This window comes from Ceratotherium simum, chromosome 11 (genome assembly GCF_057802395.1).
Source record: "Ceratotherium simum simum isolate JZ-2026a chromosome 11, ASM5780239v1, whole genome shotgun sequence".
Taxonomy (NCBI): domain Eukaryota; kingdom Metazoa; phylum Chordata; class Mammalia; order Perissodactyla; family Rhinocerotidae; genus Ceratotherium; species Ceratotherium simum.
In genome coordinates this window covers 66,555,990-66,573,943 of record NC_141910.1, presented here as the reverse complement: position 1 = coordinate 66,573,943, position 17,954 = coordinate 66,555,990, and the positions used below count along the sequence as shown (strand labels likewise).

The 17,954-nt window shown below is 48.2% G+C and overlaps 1 protein-coding gene across 3 annotated transcripts in view; it reads left to right on the top strand.

Annotated features, from left to right (window-relative positions):
• Positions 1-17,954, top strand: part of LPIN1 (lipin 1) — a 73,096-nt gene that overhangs the window by 43,998 nt on the left and 11,144 nt on the right. For all 3 annotated transcript variants that reach the window (XM_087437129.1, XM_087437130.1, XM_087437128.1), the window contains 4 exons: positions 3,646-3,772; positions 5,844-5,992; positions 6,375-6,461; positions 15,510-15,662. In XM_087437129.1, the coding sequence (XP_087293255.1) occupies positions 3,646-3,772; positions 5,844-5,992; positions 6,375-6,461; positions 15,510-15,662 (516 nt within the window). The remainder of the gene's footprint in view (positions 1-3,645; positions 3,773-5,843; positions 5,993-6,374; positions 6,462-15,509; positions 15,663-17,954) is intronic.

The window sequence follows — 17,954 nt, the reverse complement described above, 5'->3', positions numbered from 1 at the left end:
GCTGCAGTAGAAACATCCTGCTCTCCTGGAATTCTCTTTAAGAACCCTCTCTGTCCCAGCAATGATTTTCAAACACGAGCGGCAGCGTGAGCAGGACATAAGAGCAGGGACTTTGTCAACCTTCTGTGTGATCTTTGGCAAATTCATCAGCCCCTCTGTGTCTCCTCCTTCATCTGCAAAATGGAGAAAAGAGTGACACCAGCCTCGCAGACGTCGGCTCGTGTCATCCTCACCACAGCATCAGGAGAAGGGAGATCCAGAATGAAAAACCCAACAGGGCCGCGCAGGGGAGGTGCCTGCAGGGAACTGTCAGGAGGGTGGCTCTGTGGTGAGCTGGAGGACATGTGCTCATCCTAACTGCAGTTTCAAATATTTTAAAATATACTCTACGATATGGCCCAACTCAGGATGTCTGCCAAATTGAGCCTGCGATATGCCAGTCTTAGACCTGGTGGAGGATGGGCCTGAGGCTCAGAGAGGTTTAAAAGGGCTGGAACGTGACAGTAGCTGTGCAGGGTGTGGTGTGCAGAGGACATGAGTCCACTGTTATTCAGTGGCCTGGAGGCCCTGGGGAGGATTCTGGGTGGCCTGAGGGTGAGGGGGCAGCAGGACACTTGTGCAGGTCTTCCCCAGTTGGAACATCAGCTGGCGCGGTTTATTTGAAGCACTTTGGATTTTCTGACTGTCTGATGTGATCCTATTCAAACATTGACAAAAACGCATTTCCCAGTTAAACAGAAGTAGTTTGACTTGTTCACCGTTCTGGGTTAGTCATGCTGCACTTTATTAAGCCTGAAAAATGAAGAATTGACTCTTGTGAAAAGGAATTGAGATTTTGAAAAGTTTTAATATAAAGTTCTTTTTGAGAAATGTAAATCTTTTAATTGTTACTGGCATCTTAGACTTTTAGCCTCCTAATTAGATTCATGCAGTTGACAGAAAAGAAGGGGTTGGAGTGCCTGCCTAATTGACAGACTTGATTGACAGAACAGTCCCTGCAGTCTCATAATTGAGCAAACAGCTTGTCGCCATACAAATCACTCAAATACTGTTTGAAGAATGAACACTGTGACAGGTGCTGCCTTAGATGTTGTTCACAGCTACTCGCCTGAAAACAGACTTTCAAGGGAGATGAGCCCTTTTGTTTTGTTGCTGCTTGCAGATGCTGTAAAGCGAGCAACGTTGAGTTAGCCATTCAGGAGTAGGGGACGGGGGCCACGTTGCTGCACGCGGGGTGGCAGAGTCCGCAAATGACCGTGGACTCCCCCTAAGCTGGAACCACCAGCAGCCAACTGTACAGCTCCCATTTTAGTTTTTGTATCTGTTTTCCTTTCTGTGTTCCCTCAAACATGGCAAGCTGCACGGATTTAGGTTTTTTTTTTTAAAGCAGCAGATGGAAATGACAGCTATTCCGCCTTGCTTCCGCATCCTCCCAGCGGAGGCACACGTCAATCTGTTGTCACTAAGAGCTTCAGTTCACATTTGGATCTCATTTCACCCAAACTGTTTGGATGGAGTGTAAACATTTCCTGATTCCATGAGGGGCCTGTGGCCTCGCCTCCTTCCGGTTCCCACCCAGGCGCTTGTCAGGCCGGATTGGCTCCAAGACTGTGTCTGCCCCATCTGTCTGAAAACCTCTAGGTTGTTGGTTCAGAAGGACAAGCATGGTTCGTTGGATCTGCGGGGGTTGGAAGTTGAGGGACCTTTTGTTGGAACCCGTCATTGTACAGACGAGCCGCTGAGGCCCAGAGAGGAATTCTGTAGCTGCAAGGCCTTTACTGGGACTTGTGTCTCCCAGTCTAGATCTTTCCATCTGTTATCTGCCTGCATCCTGAATTTTTTGGTGGGTGATGCAGTTTGTTCCTCTGCATTGTAAGATAAGGAATCAAGCCTGAAAGAAGAGAAGTGATTCATGCGAGGTAACACAGCCGGAAGTTCCTACGGGGTTCACACCTGGGTTTCGCAGGTTCTAACCGCAGTGCCATATCTCCACTCCACCTGGAACCAGCCCACGGTGTCACAGGTGTTGATTCATCCACACGTAGCTTAGCCCTGCCATGAACCCAGCAGGATTCTAGCCTACGTGGTTTGTCCTTCTCCGTGGACATAGTCACCTGTTCCCATGGCTTGTTCATCGGGGCTGTATCTCGGTGATGGACAAGTCTGCGACTCTAGCCCGGATTGTTCTGTGCAGCTCCTAGGCCCCTAGTCTAGCTGCTCCCTGGGGTGGCCTCTGCTTTCCGATCATAGTACTTCTCCTGCTGTGTTGTGATTGTTTACACAAAAAGCCCTGGAGAGCCGGGCCGGGTTGTTTGCTGTCACGTCCACGCCCGGCACCGTGCGAATAAGGACTGGTTGAATGAGCTCCAGTCCACCAGCCTGCAGTCCAGAGGCTGCCTCATGGGGCTGGGAAGCAGGTGTGTGGAGAGGGGCAGCTCGTTCTAGACGTGGAAGGAGCCAAGTCTCCACCTAAGAGGTGGTAGGAATAACACAGAAGTGGGGTGCTGTGTAGTGGTGGTGTCTCATGTCTCCCCTAGTTTGGGGCAGTATTGGATTATAAGACCTGCTTCTGGAATGAATACATATGGGCTAAGAAAGCAGCAGGTTGCCTAGGAGATATCTCATCATTTCTGGTAGAAGAGAAGGGAGGCAAAGGAGAAAACAGGAGGCAGGAGGACAGGGGACATTAGCATTGAGATGTAAGAGCTCATTGAGATAAAAAGATAAGACGGGGCTTTGCATAGAGGGATGTGGCGAGCGGGAAGCCTCACAGGAAGGCGTGCATCTGAGGAGTTGGGACGTGCCTGCTTGGGGGCCACCCAGCCTTTTCCGTTTAGCCTAACAAACATTTATTAAACACTTTGTGTAGCGTTAAGGCGTTTTTAAAGATAATGGTCCTGGGAAGCAGAGCTAATACCTCTGGGTTGGGGATTATGCTGTAGCAGGATTTTAATCTAGGAAACAACTAATTACTGATATGCTTTGTATGAACTATTTAAAGAAAATGAGCCTGCTCCCCACGTGCACCTCCCAGCTCCCCACCAAACAGGAGAGCCTAGAAGAGCTGGGAGTGTTGGCCTGTGAATTCTGTGCAGGCAGGTAAGGTGCGGCCCTTGCTCGTGGGCCAGCCTGCTTAGGGGTTCTGGAGGAGGATTGGTGAGACTTCCTTGTTTTCACTGGTACCTGTGCGGAAGTCCTAGAATGCCCTAATTATTTGGAATTGTGGATTTGGAGCGGTAGGTACAGGGAACTGATGAGTGGCACGTGTAGACATTTGCACTCTGTGCTTGCCCCACAGCCTCAGATGGGGAAGGGAGGAGAACGTTTGTGAGCGTCCCCCTAGGCAAGGAGGGAGTTAACCACTGATCAGGAAGAGGAGCCCTTGGTTTAAAATAGAGCGATGATAGCTAGTAAATAGGAAAGTGAATGAGGAGAGGCAGCCCCGGATGAATAATGCACGAGCCGTATGAATGGGAGTTTAGTGAGAGTCCATTGATAAATGTAATGGTGGATGGTAGATGACCACCCAGGAGGCAGCGCTCGGGAGAGACCCGATTGACTCTGTCATTGATTCTGGGCTAATGCATTTTTAATGGCTACCCAGATGCATTTCCTCATTGGTGATTACATCACTGTGTGTTCCAGAATAAAGCATGAATCATCCTCCAGTGATGAAGAGCACGCAGCTGCCAAGCCATCAAGCTCAAGCCACCTCCCTCTGTTGTCCAGTGTCAGCTACAAGAAGACCCTCCGACTCACTTCAGAGCAGCTGGTGAGGGTCTGGTTCTTCCCTCGCCCTGTTTGTGGGCACTGGCCCAGGCACGGCCACCCAGACTTGGTGGGCGTGATGGTCTGGTGTCCCTCTTGCCTCTGGCTGCCACTTTTACTCCTGGTACTTATCTATTCCAGAGTGCCTGCTGCCCTCTGGCTACCTCAGGCCCCTCCTTTTGGTACTCCATGTTTTCACCCCAACATCAGCATCAGTGAAGGCTGGCTCCTCAATATCACTTCACCTTTGGCTTCCCTGATGCAGCCCTGGAGTATCCTGTTTTCAAGTGTTAGAAGAAGGCTGCCTGATGGAGCTAATTTATCCTGAGGTGTAAATGACTGATAGACCAAAATCTCACAGGAGTGTTTCCACATTTTATTTATTTATTTATTTATGTATTTATTTTTTTGTGAAAAAGATCAGCCCTGAGCTAACGTCCATGCCAATCCTCCTCTTTTTGCTAGAAAGACTGGCCCTGAGCTAACATCTGTGCCCATCTTCCTCCACTTTATGTGGGACGCTGCCACAGCATGGCCTGACAAGCGGGGTGTTGGTGTGCGCCCGGGATCTGAACCCAGGCCGCCAGCAGTGGAGTGCGCACACTTAACCGCTACACCACGGGGCCGGCCCTGTTTCCACATTTAGAGAGCTGTTTGTTAACTCAAATGCATCTCTTACACTGGGGGACATCAAGCAGTTGTGATGGGATCTAGGGAATTGCAGGGAGCAGGGGCCGTCGGGTCACAATGTCCTTTTTCTGTGCGGGTGTACGACCTGTTTTAATCAGGCCCTTCCTTGCCTGGGCCTTGTTGCCCAGTGAGCAAATATCCCTGCTCTTTTCCTTTGTATCCTAAGAGTAAGTGGGGGCCAGGCTTAGCTGTGATGGTGTTTAATGGGAAAAGGTAACAGACAGGCCCAGAACCCACTTAATGCCACAAGTGCCACCCTGCAGCCTGGCAGTCCCCGTGCAGCTGCGTGGCACACAGCTCCGACTAGTGACCCTGGGGGAGTCAGGCGGCCTGCGGGTCTGTGCACCAGCTGGCATGCACCAGAGGGTCCGAGCAAAGAGATTCAAACCGCCAAAAGTAATTTTGCTTTCTGAATCTGGCGTGATTTTCCTAGGTCGAGACTCGATGCTTCTAGAAATGAGATGGGCCTGATAACTGAGACTGCTTTCCTGCAGTCTGTGTCAGTATAATCATCATTAAAAACATGGTTATTTAGGGAAACCTATCTCCACACTTGGCTTGTGTTAATCTCCCCAACCATGGCCCTTCATATTTAGTCATGGAGAAGTAAGTGTGACCTGTTCTGAAATGGTGATTTGGTTGGCTGAGCCTTACAGCCTATCATTTAACCCTCTCTGATAATTCTCATCCAGAAATACTGGGTCAAGTTAGTGTTGTCTTTGGAGGTAGAATGCCTGTGCAGGAAGTGTGTGAGCTGCGTTATCAGTGGGTCTGAGAGGAGAGCTGGGGTTCAGGTGCCTAAATCCTGGAAAGAACCATCCTCATCTAGAGCAAGACAGGGAAAGAAAGGATTGTACAGTGGCCTTTGTTATTAGCACCGTCGAGTGGATTCCTTCTGACTCCTAGCGAGCCTGTGGACAGCAGAACATAATCCTGCCTGGTCTTTTTGCACCATCCTCTCACCTTCCGGTGCTGTATCAGACAACGCTCTGCTGCTGTTCACAGGATTTGCGTGGCCAATTTTTTCAGAAGTGAGTGGCCAGGTCCTTCTTCCTAGTCTGTCAAAGTCTGGAAGCTTCACTGAAACTTGTCCACCATGGGTGACTCTGCTGGTATTGAAATACCAGTGGCATAGCTTTTAGCATCACAGCAACATGCAGCTGCCACAATATGGCAGCCGACAGTCGGGTGGTGTGGTTCCCTGACTGGGAAATGAACCCAGGCCTCAGCAGTGAGAGTGCCGGATCTTAACCACTAGACACCCAGGGCTGGGTAGGGCAGTGATTTTTTTAAAAAATCCTAATCTGGCTTCTCAGGGAACAGAAACCAAATATCCCTCAATCTGGGCCTTCCCCTGAAGCAGACACATAGTTCATGTTTTGCAGAAAAGCTTAAAGTTGAAGAATGGCCCCAATGACGTGGTTTTCAGCGTCACCACACAGTATCAAGGCACGTGCCGCTGCGAGGGCACCATCTACTTGTGGAACTGGGACGACAAAGTCGTCATTTCTGATATCGATGGAACAATCACGAGGTAGGTCCCACGGGTTCAGTGCTATGGGGGAGTTCTTGCCTTCCTCGTGGGACCCCTGGGCCTGGGCCAGCATTTCACTTCTCCTCTGTGGCATTGTGGAGCTCACGCAGTTCAGTTTCCCTTGCAGTCGGTGCTGCTCACAGAGTCCTCACGCCTCGATTCAACAGCTGCAGTTTGGGCTTGGTGGTGCTTTCCCTGGGGGCTGTCGGCTCCCTGATTTTGTTGCTCATGTGGCTGCCTCTGAAGAGCACCTTTCTGAATATCCAGAAAATAAGTGATGGGTCTCATTTGCATTTTTTATGATGCAGTAAATCGGAATGGAATTTTTTTCCTTCTGTGATGCCCTTTTAATTTTATTTTTCTCATTTTTATCTTTATTTAGATCAGATACTCTTGGCCACATTTTGCCCACCCTTGGGAAGGACTGGACCCACCAGGGCATTGCTAAGCTGTACCATAAAGTGAGCCAGTAAGTACAGAGCACCTATTCCCTGCCCCTCACACATGGCTGGTATACACACGACACTCTGCACCTGGAATCCTTGCTGCTGGCGGACTGACAAAGAGTGGGGCACCTCAGCCAGGGAGGGTCAGCGGGGGTGGCGGTGGAGGATCCTGAGCGCATGGTGAATCCCGCCAACTTCAGATTTGAATTCAATACTGAAGGACAAGAAAGGAAGAGATGGGTGAATTGAGAATTGATGGAGAAAGAAGAAGGTGGCAGCACTGGGGGAGGCTTGAGGTTCAGTTCATCCTGAGGAATGTCAGAGATAATGAGGTGAAGAATTGGTGGTCTGGTACATGCCAGGCGACTTATGTCAGGCTTACAAGGTGCAGATTCCAAGCAGGTTTTAGTTGCAGCGCAGGCCCCGAGAGCCAGCCAGCTGTGCATGTCTTGTTCACCTGGTCTGGGGAGTGCTTGGCTGAGTGGCGAGAACACAGGACAGTGGGTCGCAGGACACCTGCTGTGGGCCCCACACCTGGACGTCAGGGCGAGAGAATGGGTCTTAGAGTGTATCTCATGTCGGGCATGTGGGTCACTTCACTTACATCTTATAGTAATTCTGGAAAGTAGGTAATAACATTTCTGTTTTTAAATGAAATAAACCCAGAAAGTTGAGTGATTTGTCCGCATCTGCCCACAGCTGCTAACGGGCAGAACTCGCTAAAGCCCTGGTCTGCCCGGCTCTGGGTCTACTTCTTCTCTCCAGTCCATCTCCAGGCTGCAAAGACAGTTGGGGTTTCTCCCTCCCGCATACCGGCTTGTGCTTGGTCACACTTTCTCCGTCTTTGTGTGAACTAGAGTCTCTCACATAAGTGAAACCTCTCCCTCCAACACTTTCTGTGTTCCTGCCAGTTAGAGCTGGAAGGTGCCTTGGGCTGACTCAGGACAGCCCCATCTTTCCATGGGGGAGGATGGTGAGGAAGTTTCACAGTTGGTAAACGTCAGGTCAGAGGGCCCAGGCCTGTGATTCCCTACCTCCCGTGCTTACCTCTGGCCCACGTTGGTGGTGGTGGGGGTGGGGATGGGCACTCAGCTATTTCCAGTGCTCCGTAGGCCCAGATGAATGGAGTATACTTGCCTACTCCTCATTCATTCATTTATCCACCATTTACTGAGTGCCTGTTGTGCGTCTGGTCCTATCATGGTGCTTGGGATGATAATGAAGTGGACACAGTCTCTGGCCTGCTTTGCCTTATGCTTCTGGGAGGAAGACCTTATATCCTGATTAAAGCCCCTGATTTCTTAGATGCCCAGCTCGTTGGTTTGACCTTACTTTTCTAGATTTCATCTTTGAAAAATTGTAGAAGTGGTACATGCTTCTTTAAAGAAAAATAAGAGAAATAAGAAAAATTAGGGAAATGTGAAAATACAAAGGGTGTAGCTTCTCTCTCCGTGCTCTGCCGCCAGACTGGTCCTCTCCCTGCAAGTGAAACTGTTGTGAGCAGTTTGGGTCTGTCTTGCTGTACTTACAATTCATTTACACACTCCCCGCCCCTGACACACATACACGTGCTCACATTGTTTCATAATATATCCTTTTGTCTCATTACATGTAAGGATGGCCTCACTCTTTTTGACTGCTGCACGGATTCAATGATGTGGGTAGACGTCCTTTAACTAGTCCTCCACTGATGCACGTGAGACGTAGTTTCCAGTTTTCCACTCTTTCCAACAGTGATGCAGTAAGCGTCTACATCGAGTGTTTATTATATATAATGAGCATATAAATAAGTAAAGAAGGCACGCACACATAGGGAAGGACTGCTGTAAGGTCAGTTCCCAGAAGCAGAATTGCTGGGTCAAAGAAGGAGCACATTTAAAGATTTGATCAATATTCCTGAATTGCCCTTTAGAAGGTTGTTGCAGTCCGTGCTCTCGTAGATGGTGTGTGTGCAGACCCCTTTCCCCACAGCCTCACTGCGGGCTGACCTTTCATTAGAAGGATTAATCCACCGATGAGCTGCCTTGACTTGCATGACACTGAAAATTGCATCTATTTTTAGTTGAAAGAGACCCTCATGAGTCAGCATACTGAGTAGTTCACAGCCTGATTTGTTTTGGTTTTTGGAACGTAAATCTATTCCTGTCCTTACTGTAACATTAAAAAAAAAAAGGCACAGTTACATTTTTTTTTTTTTTGGTCTTGATTTATGTCTCTCTTGGATTTTCCCAGAAAAGATACCTTCTTGAAAAGTAAAGTTGTGTAGCTTCCCAAAGAACACCTGACTGTTCTTTTCTTCGATTGGTTTAGGCTGAGTTGAGTCTGTTGGTGAGGATCTGCGAGTAGAGTACAGAATACTTCTTGTATTTTCATTTTGGTTGAGAGGAAGGGGCTTGACGTATGTTTCTTCTTTGAGGTTGATATGTGTCCTCAGTGACACCCAGACTATTAGGCCGGTGTGATTTGCAGTGATGGTCAGGGCTTCCAGAGCAGTGGGCCAAAAACAGCTCAGCCGTGGCCTTTGGGGGCTCTGTACTGAGCCCCTCTAACGTGAAGAGCAAGCTCCTGGGTGTGGCTTTGGAAACCTACCAATTTTGGGTCCCAGCCTTCTTCTTGGTCTTTATTTTCTGTTGCTTCTCCCCAGAACTTCTCGCTCTAATCCAGGCTGACTGTGTTGCTCACTCCTGCTTCATTTTCCTGTCTTCCCGCCTCTGCTCATAGGATGGCCTCCGCAATGCAGGCCTTTGCCTCAACGTTTTTTTCAGCCTGTAATGCCTGGCTCGTGAGCCACAATCCTCACGAAGCCTTTCCAGGCCAGAATGAGTGACCCCAGGCGGCTCTCATCTCCTCCTCCTCCCCGGGGCTTACCGAGCGCTTCATTGACACCCAAGAGCTTGGCCTGGCTGGCGGCCTCAGTCCCATCACAGAGTCCTAGCCCGGACTGGACATGGCGTGCGGTGTCCGTAGCTGACTGTTGGTAGGATGCACGCCCGTTTTGGCAGTGTCTCACACGCCATCTCTCCAAGGGCTTAGGCGGCTGCAGCTGGGGGAAGCGTGGGCACTGAGAACCGGTCTGGGTCGTGACTCACTCTCCAGTGGGTCCAGGTCGTTCTTGGATTTCTTACTTGTGATTACTGAGAGACATGTTAGAGAACTGTTTAGCATGCTAGAGTCCTAGGAAGAAGGTGCCCTTTAATTTAGGGTTTTTGGACTGATCTCTCTTTTCTCATACTGGTCTCCTTGAAGCTGGGTCCCACTTAGATTGTATGCACTGTAGTATTTTGTCTAATGAAAAACCAGTCTTGCAGATAGCCCCTTGCCTGGAAACAACAGAAAATGAGGGCAATTTTATTTATTTTTTTGCTGAATGTAATTACCTGTTTGCATACGGTCACCCCGTGAGAAATGATCTGTCAGGCTGATAGTTATCTTGTTCATAGAGAGGGTATAAAGCTTGCTGGGTTATTGATTTAAAAAAGCTTACTTGGTTATTGATTAAAAAGAGCTATAGCAAATACAAATGGAAGATGTACGAAACTCCGTCATATTCAAATATATTCAATAAGTCAAAGGAAAGTAAAGAAGGACTGTTTCCTAAAATATCTAGATCATTGAGCCAGTGGGTCTTTTGGGGGCTAAATGTGGACAGTAATTGCTCTGATTTTCTGCCTTACTTGATATAAATTTTTATGTTCATTTATATTCCTGAAATCAATGTCTCCGTGACAGCGAGAATGAATGCTGACTGCATTTCCGTAGATAGATCAGTTCATCGCTGGCCCCAGGAATGTATCATCAGAAGCTGGGATATTGCAGATGGGAAATAACCGTTAGTGGACTCGTTCGGGTCTGTTGTCTTCTCCTGCCCCCAGCTGTTACTTATTTCTTTGACCTCAGGTCATCTTGGGTTGTTGCTGCCATCACTATCTGCTGGTAAGGGAGAGGATAGTGCGGTGGGCAGAAGGGGGTCAGGGGACCTGGATTCTAGGGGCGACAGCCATCATCTAGCCACAGATCCGATGTCGTTCCCCACTCTGAACTTTGGTGTCCTCATCTTGAAAATGAGGACATGAGACTAGATGACGCCTCAGGTCTCTGCTAGCCTAGGCGTGCTCTGCTGGACTGTGTGGGTGAAGTCACAAGTGTGTGTGTGAACAGCCGAGTGGGCTTCTCCAAGCCATGCCTTGGTGAGAATCCTGGAGATTTCGCCGACTCGGATTGCAAACCCACTGTGCACCAGGGCTGTTTGAGGTGCTGCACAGGGTGCTGAGGACCTCTGCTCTCAGGGATCCTGTGATCATGGACAGCTCTGTCCGTAATGAGGCAGGGATGGGGGCGTGTAATGAGAGATGCAGATTTCATAGACATAAGTGAAGGAGAAATTTATTCTGATTGGAGGGGGCAGGAATCAGAGAAGGTTTCATTGAGAAGGTGGCTCTTGAGCTGAGCCTTATTGGATGAGCGGGTTTCAACAGAGAGGAAAGTTCATCTGGGTGGAAGTAGGAGTGAGAGGAGGGGCTGAGAGATGAGCGAGTGCGCGGTGGGCTCACTGAAGGGAGGCTCCGGTGCACAGGGCCGGGTGGGGTGAATGAAACGGAAAGCTGGCTGCACCGGATCACAGAGGGCCTTGGAGGCTGGGCTGGGAACAAGCCTGACTTTGGCACAGAGCTTTCCTTTCTCAAGGGAGCAGGCGAATAGCCTCCCTTTAGGACTGTAGATGGGGCTGCAGAGGAACCTTCTCTCTATAGCAGTGGCTTTCAACTGAGGGCGATTTTGCCCCCCCGGGACATGTGGCAATGTCTGGAGGCCTTTTTGATTGTCATGAGTTAGCGTGCCGGGGACCCTTCTAAATATCCTACAATGCAGAATTGTAGGGACCCCCTCTGCCCCCCAACAATGACTTGTCCAGTCGTCCAAGGTGTCGGTAGTTGAGAAACTCCGATCTGGAAGTTTATCTTGGAAAATACTCCCAAAGGTCATCTTTCTGAGGTATTTTAGTATCTCTCTGGGCCAGGCATTTTAAGAGGGATGTAGGGATTGGGGCAGAAGGAGAAGACTGTTGGTACCCAGCCTGGACGCGGGGTGCTCTTCCTTTTTGGCTCTGGGGTTTCCCCAGAGCCCTGTTCCAGTTGCTCAGATGTTGAGGGATAGGTGTGATCCAGTGTGTGGACTGCACCTCTTGTTCACTGGTATTTCCTCAGGCAGGGTTCGCCCTCCCACCCCTGGGGTCCACCTTTGTTCTGTCACATGTCCTGTGTCTGTCATTGTCAGTTTCCCCGCAGCACTCCCTGTTCCTGCGCACACACTGTGCTGGCCCCATGTGCACGCCCAGCCCAGCATGGGGCCTGGTGCAGGAGCCGGTGGGTGTGCATTGCTGGAAGGAGTGTGTCCTGCTGCTGGCTGCCCTTCTGAGCAAGGGGAGGGGTCTTACCCATGAGGGGCACCATTGAGAGCAAGCTTTGGTGACGTGGTGCCACCTGAGTGATTGATGGGAGCCCTTGGTATTTCATACAGCATTCGTGGGGGTGAAGTCTCTGGAAGGGTGATCCCCGCTGCCGGCAATAAGCGTTTCTCTCATCAGGACATCCTCGGGCTGAATTTCCAGCCAAGTTTAGTAACAGCCTTTGAAGCAGAACACTCGGTGGTGAGAACAACTCGGTGGCATGACCAAACCATGAAATGGATTTGAAAATCAAGTTTTGAATAAAATTAGCATCTAAGACCCTGCAGGTGGCGACTTTTAGGACTTTGATGGTGAAGAGCTATATACAGAAATAGTGATTTTTTTTAAAAGAAAGGATTGCATTAATTAGACAGCTAAGATACAAACATGTTTAAAAGGTTGCTTGATTTTCAGATGCATCCCTGTATTCCAAATAGGCTGATATTTCTAGACTCTGTCTTAAAACTTTCCTGTCTCTTGGTTTTAGAGAACATATTAAGCAAGTCTAGAGACAAGTCCTCTGGCCAGCATAAAATATTCATGTTGGAACAGTGAGTCGGATAGGAAGCGGGTAGTTTGTATTCGCTCATTCAGCAAATATTTGCTAAGTGTCTCCTACTTGCCAAGCGCTGTTTTTGGCACTGGGGTTACAGCAAGGAAGGAGACAACGTCCTCACCCTCAGGGAGTATACGGATTAATGAGAGATACAGTCAAACAAGGGGCCACAATATGATATTAGTCATAAGTGCTGTGAGGAAAAGCAAACAGAGCAACGGTTCAGTGCCTGGGCGTGGGGAAGGGAGGGGGTGTTTGTCAATAGAAGGAAAGGGAAAGGGCCCTCTGAGGAGGTGATGTCTGAGCAGAGACCTAGATGAGATGAGGGAGCGAGCGAGCACGAGGGGAAGCAGTGGGGAACGGTGTTCAGGCAGCAGGAACAGCACGAGCAGGTGCCCAGCACAGGAATGCATGTGGCAAGTGGGAGGAACGATAAGACACCTGTGCAGTGAGCCAGGCGCGAGGGAGCAGGTGGGCTGGAGAGAGGCAGGGGCAAGGTCTTACTGGCCTTCAGCTCGTGGCAGAAAATTTGGATTCTATCTGATGGAAATGGCAAGCCTTTGGAGGGTTTTGAGCATGAGCTGACTAAATTTTAAGTTTTCTTTTTGTGTGGAGACTTGATGGGGGCAGGAATAGAGGTGAGAATCCCTGCCTTGGAAGTTTGGGGTACATGTTAGGGGTGGAGCTCAGAGGACCTACTAATGGGCGGGGGTGGTTGTGAGGAAAAGTAGAAACCCAGGATGGCCCCTGAGATTTTGGCTTCACCCCTGGTTGATGGGGGTGCTGCTTGCTGAGGTGAGAAGGCTCAGGAGGAGCATCTGTATGTGTTTGGTTACGGATGTATCGTGCGTGAGATGCTGCTGTGTATCCAATGGGTAATGTGGGGCCTGGAGCGTCAGAGAGGGGTCCAGGCTGGAAATATAAATTTGGGAGACATCAGTGTATAGATGGTGTTTAAAAATTTTTAAGTATGTTTTATTTAATCCAATATATTAAAAATATTGCCATTTAAACATATAATCAATATAAAAATTATTAATGGGATGTATGTTATATTCTGTTTTTATGATAAGCCTTTGAAACTTAGCATATATTTTATATTTACAGCATGTCTCATTTCGGACAGTAAGTTTTCAATAGTTGAAAAAAGGGAAATGTAGTCATACTGAAACGATAAAGTTACGTTCAGTAGAAGAATGTTCCTATGAGCTGTTTTTCACTCCTGGCACTTCTGGCACCAAATATATGGGGTTTTCACACCAAGTAATTCCCAAATCTACAGACACCAACTGGGTGTCCAACAGTTTATTTAATTCTGACACTATCGGAAGTTAGGGTAGACCCCAGGTTAAGGATCGTTCCCACCAGGCTGCCCCTACTTCAGTCGCCAGTTGTGAGTAGTAGGTCCCCAGCTTACCCACACCTCTGCCCAACTTGGCTACAAATTGGGGGTTCCCACAACCCCTTCCTCAGGGTTGATAATTTGCTACATTGGCTCACAGAACTTAGGAAAACACATTTGCTGGTTTATTATAAAGGATACAGTGAACAGCTGGGTGAAGAGGTATATAGGGCAAGGTACTGCCCCCATGGAGTTGGGGTACGCCACCCTCCCAGCACATGGATGAATTCACCAACCCGGAAGCTCTCCGAACCGCATTGTCTAGGTTGTTTATGCTGGTTCCATTACTTAGACATGACTGATTAAATCATTGGCCATTGGTGATTGAACTCAATCTCCAGCCACTCTTCCTTCCTGAGAATTTGGGGGGTGGGGCTGAAAGTTCCAATCCTCTAATTGCACGGTTGGTTCTTCTGGCAACCAGCCTCCATACTCCAAGAGTCACCTCATTAGCATAAACTCAGGTATGGATGAAAAGGGCCTATTCCTCATAACAAAAGATGCTCCTCTTATCCTTGTCACTCAGGAAATTCCCAGGGTTTAGAAGCTCTGTGCCAGGAACTAGGGGTAAAGACCAAACGTGTATTTACTATATCGCAATATCACAAATATGTTACATTGCTTCAGTTTAGATGTGGCATTTAAAGCCATGGAAATGGGTGAGATCCCCTAGGGAGTGAAGGTGTTGAGAAGAAATGAGGCCCTAGGATTCCAGAACACTTGTACATTTAGAGGCCGGGTGGAGATGGAGCCAAGGTGACTTGTCTGGAAAGAAATGGCTGATGAGGGGGAGCGAAGGAGGAGATTGTGGGGTCCTGGAAGCTGAGGGAAGAAGGTGTTCTAGAGCAAGGAATGGTTACCTGTGTCAAGTGCTCCTGGGAAGTCTGTTCAGATGAGAATTGAGAAGTGATGCCTTGATTTGGCAAGGTGGCATCATAGGTGACCTTGACAAGGGCAGTGAAGCGGGGAACCAGGGTGCTTGGAGTGGGTGATGAGAGAAAGCGGGGTGGAATGGAGTCAGTGCAGATACACAGCTCTGTGAGAGGATTTTCCCACAAAGGGGAACAGAGAAATGGGATTTGACCTGGAGAGGGAAAACCTGAGAAGGGTTTTTTTGTGGTTGTTGTTGGCTTGGTTTGTTTTTAGGGTGAGATGAGAGAGGTTAGAGTGTATTTATGTGCTGACGGGAATTACCCCGTGGAGGGGGAGGATTTGATGGTGCGTGTGTGAGGGGGGATGAGCTCACTGCTGGTGTGTGGTCTGTGAATTGGCAGGTGGCGGTGGGGCCCTGTGCCCAAGTGGCTGGGAGGCCCTTAGCCAGGAGCAGGGACCGAGAGTCTGAACGATACAGGTGTAGGCAGGTTGGCCGGTTTGATGCATCGAGGCTCAGTTTCCCTAGTGGGAAAGTGGGAGGAAAAGACCTACCAAACAATGTTCCCATGAGAATTAAACCGAGTGAAATATGTGACCGTGCTGAGTAATGACCGCCAAATGCATTCAGGCCCATTTCTCAGTTGACAAGAAGATATTTATAGAACGTGGCCTTTTGCTTGGGAGGGAACTTGCAGCAATGCCATTCTTCATGAAACAGATAGAGATGAGGGTTTGCACATGCAAAACAGTTCCACTGTGTGATGCCATCAAATGTGAATGTTTTGTCTCTTTTTCAGAAATGGATATAAGTTTCTCTACTGCTCTGCGCGTGCCATCGGGATGGCGGACATGACGAGGGGCTATTTGCACTGGGTCAACGAGAGGGGCACCGTGCTGCCTCAGGGGCCACTGCTGCTGAGCCCGAGCAGTCTCTTTTCCGCCTTGCACAGGTAACGCCACTGCGCTTGTCCACCTCCTGCCCCAGGCCTGCGGCCACTTCAGGCCCTCTCTCTTCCTCACTGCAAATTTTGCAAGAATAGCCTCTTAACTGGTCTTCCCAACCAATAACCTGCTCCATACTGTGCACCAGAAAAATCATCCTAAAATGAGTGTCTCACGCTGTCACCCCGTCAACACCCTTCTTTGGCTCATCATGGCTCTTGGGATAAAGTCCAGATTCATCAGCTCAGCATCACTTGACTTTTCATGACCCACTCTTGCTCTCCTCTCCAGTCTCATTTCTCTCCAGTTTCTAGATCTCAGATGTGTTGAACTGTCTCCATTTTCCAGAGTGATGTTCTCTGCTTTGAGCCTTCGCACATGCTGCCCCTCCTCCTCCCCTTCTCCCTGTGTTGCTGGTCTGAGTCTTAATGACTCTGAGAATCAACTTGCATTTCGTCTAATCAGGGACCTACGCTGGGTCCCCAGTTACCTCTAGGGTGAGTTGAGTGACCAGTGACTATTTGCAAATTCAGATCACCAAAGAGATAGGCTGTGCCAAGGAGCAGTCTGTACTGCTCACCATAGCAATTCTCAGCAATCCTCACCACTTACTCGCTGGTGTCCTTACTGCCAAACAAGGCGTTGGGCAGCGTGGGGCTGACGAGGTGTTTTCTTACTTACCCCGTATACATGCATGCAGACATCCTCTTTCCGCTTCCCACACTCACACATTCACAATGTGTGTGTGTGACTGTGTCTGTGTGTGAGAGAGATTGAAGCAGGAAGTTGAATTTGAGTGGTTTTCCCCAGGGTGTTGAAGTTGGAGACTTATAATCATACAGTCACTCACATGCATCTCTATGAGTTCTAAGATGTAGAAAGCAAGACCCTTTTAGTGTTAAGGAGGGCTCTGGAGTCCACAGATGTCAGTGCAGGTCCAGGACCAGCCCTTGAGTCTTTTGACGCTCAGTTTGTGTTCCTCCATCGTCATCGTCATCGTCATCATCGTCTTCATAATCATCTTAATTACATTTTGAGTAGGTACAGAAGACTATTTCTAAAATACATGCAAGGTAAAATGATAGTCACACAGTGAAGACCAGTGTACCCACCACCCAGTTAAAGCAAAAGGACATACGTTCCATCTGAAGTCCCGCTTGCTCTCATCCCTCCCCCTCAGTAGTAATAGTACCCATTATCCCTGAATTTTGTGTTAATCATTCCCTGCTCTTCTAAATAGTTTTATCACATATATTTGCAATCCTAACCAATATGTTTAATTGTGTACATTTGTGAACTTTAAGTGAATCAATCACATGTTCTTCTGCGTGTTCTTGCTTTTTTCATTCAACATTATCTTCCCAAGATTGTTGAGTATAGCTGTGTATCATTCATTTTTACTCCTGTATCATATCCTATTGTATGACTCTACCATGGTTTGTTTATCCACTTTACTGTTGATGGGTACTTGAGTCATTTCCAGTTTTTTGCTACTGGAAGCAGTGCTTCTGTGTGTCCTCTGGGGGCACATGTGCCATAGTTGCTCCAAGGTTGCTCTTAAGAGTGGAATTGCTGGGCCATAGAGTATGCACATATTCAGCTTTATTAGGTCATTCCAAACTGTTTTCCAAAGTAATTGAGCCAATTTATGTACCAACAGCAGTGTGTAAGTGTACCATTCGCTCTGCTTTCTTGCCAGCACATTGTCAGCCGTTTATACTTTTGCTAGTCTTGTGGGTGTGAAATGTCTCTTTTCATATGTTTATTGGCCATTTGGACTTCATCTTCTGTGAATTGCCTGTGAATTCTGTGAATTCAAGTCTTTCCCCCATTTTCTTTTTGATTTGTAAGAGTGTGTTGTAGATTCTATGTATGTCAGCTTTGTTATGAGTGCTGCAAATACCTTTTCCTAGTTTATGGTTTTTGATGAACATAAATTCTTCATTTCATGGAGTTGAACATATCACTTTCTCTGTAGTTTCTGCTGTCTGTGTGTTAAGAAGCCTCCCTTGACCTGTGAGCATGAAGACAGTGTCCTATATTTTATCTAAAGGTGCTGCCTGTTACATTTAGGTCTGTAATCCACCAGAAATTGATTTTTGTATATAAATGAAGTAGGGACCCATTTTCATTTTTTTTTTTTCCCCTAGGTTCAGTTGTCCCAGCACCATTTACTGAAAAGACTGCCCTTTCCCTGCTTTGAATTGTCATCGTGGCCATAAATGGGTGGTTCTGGCCTTTACCCTTCTGTGCCGCTAGTAGAATCAAGTTTCATAAAAACATACAGACAAAAACCTGTT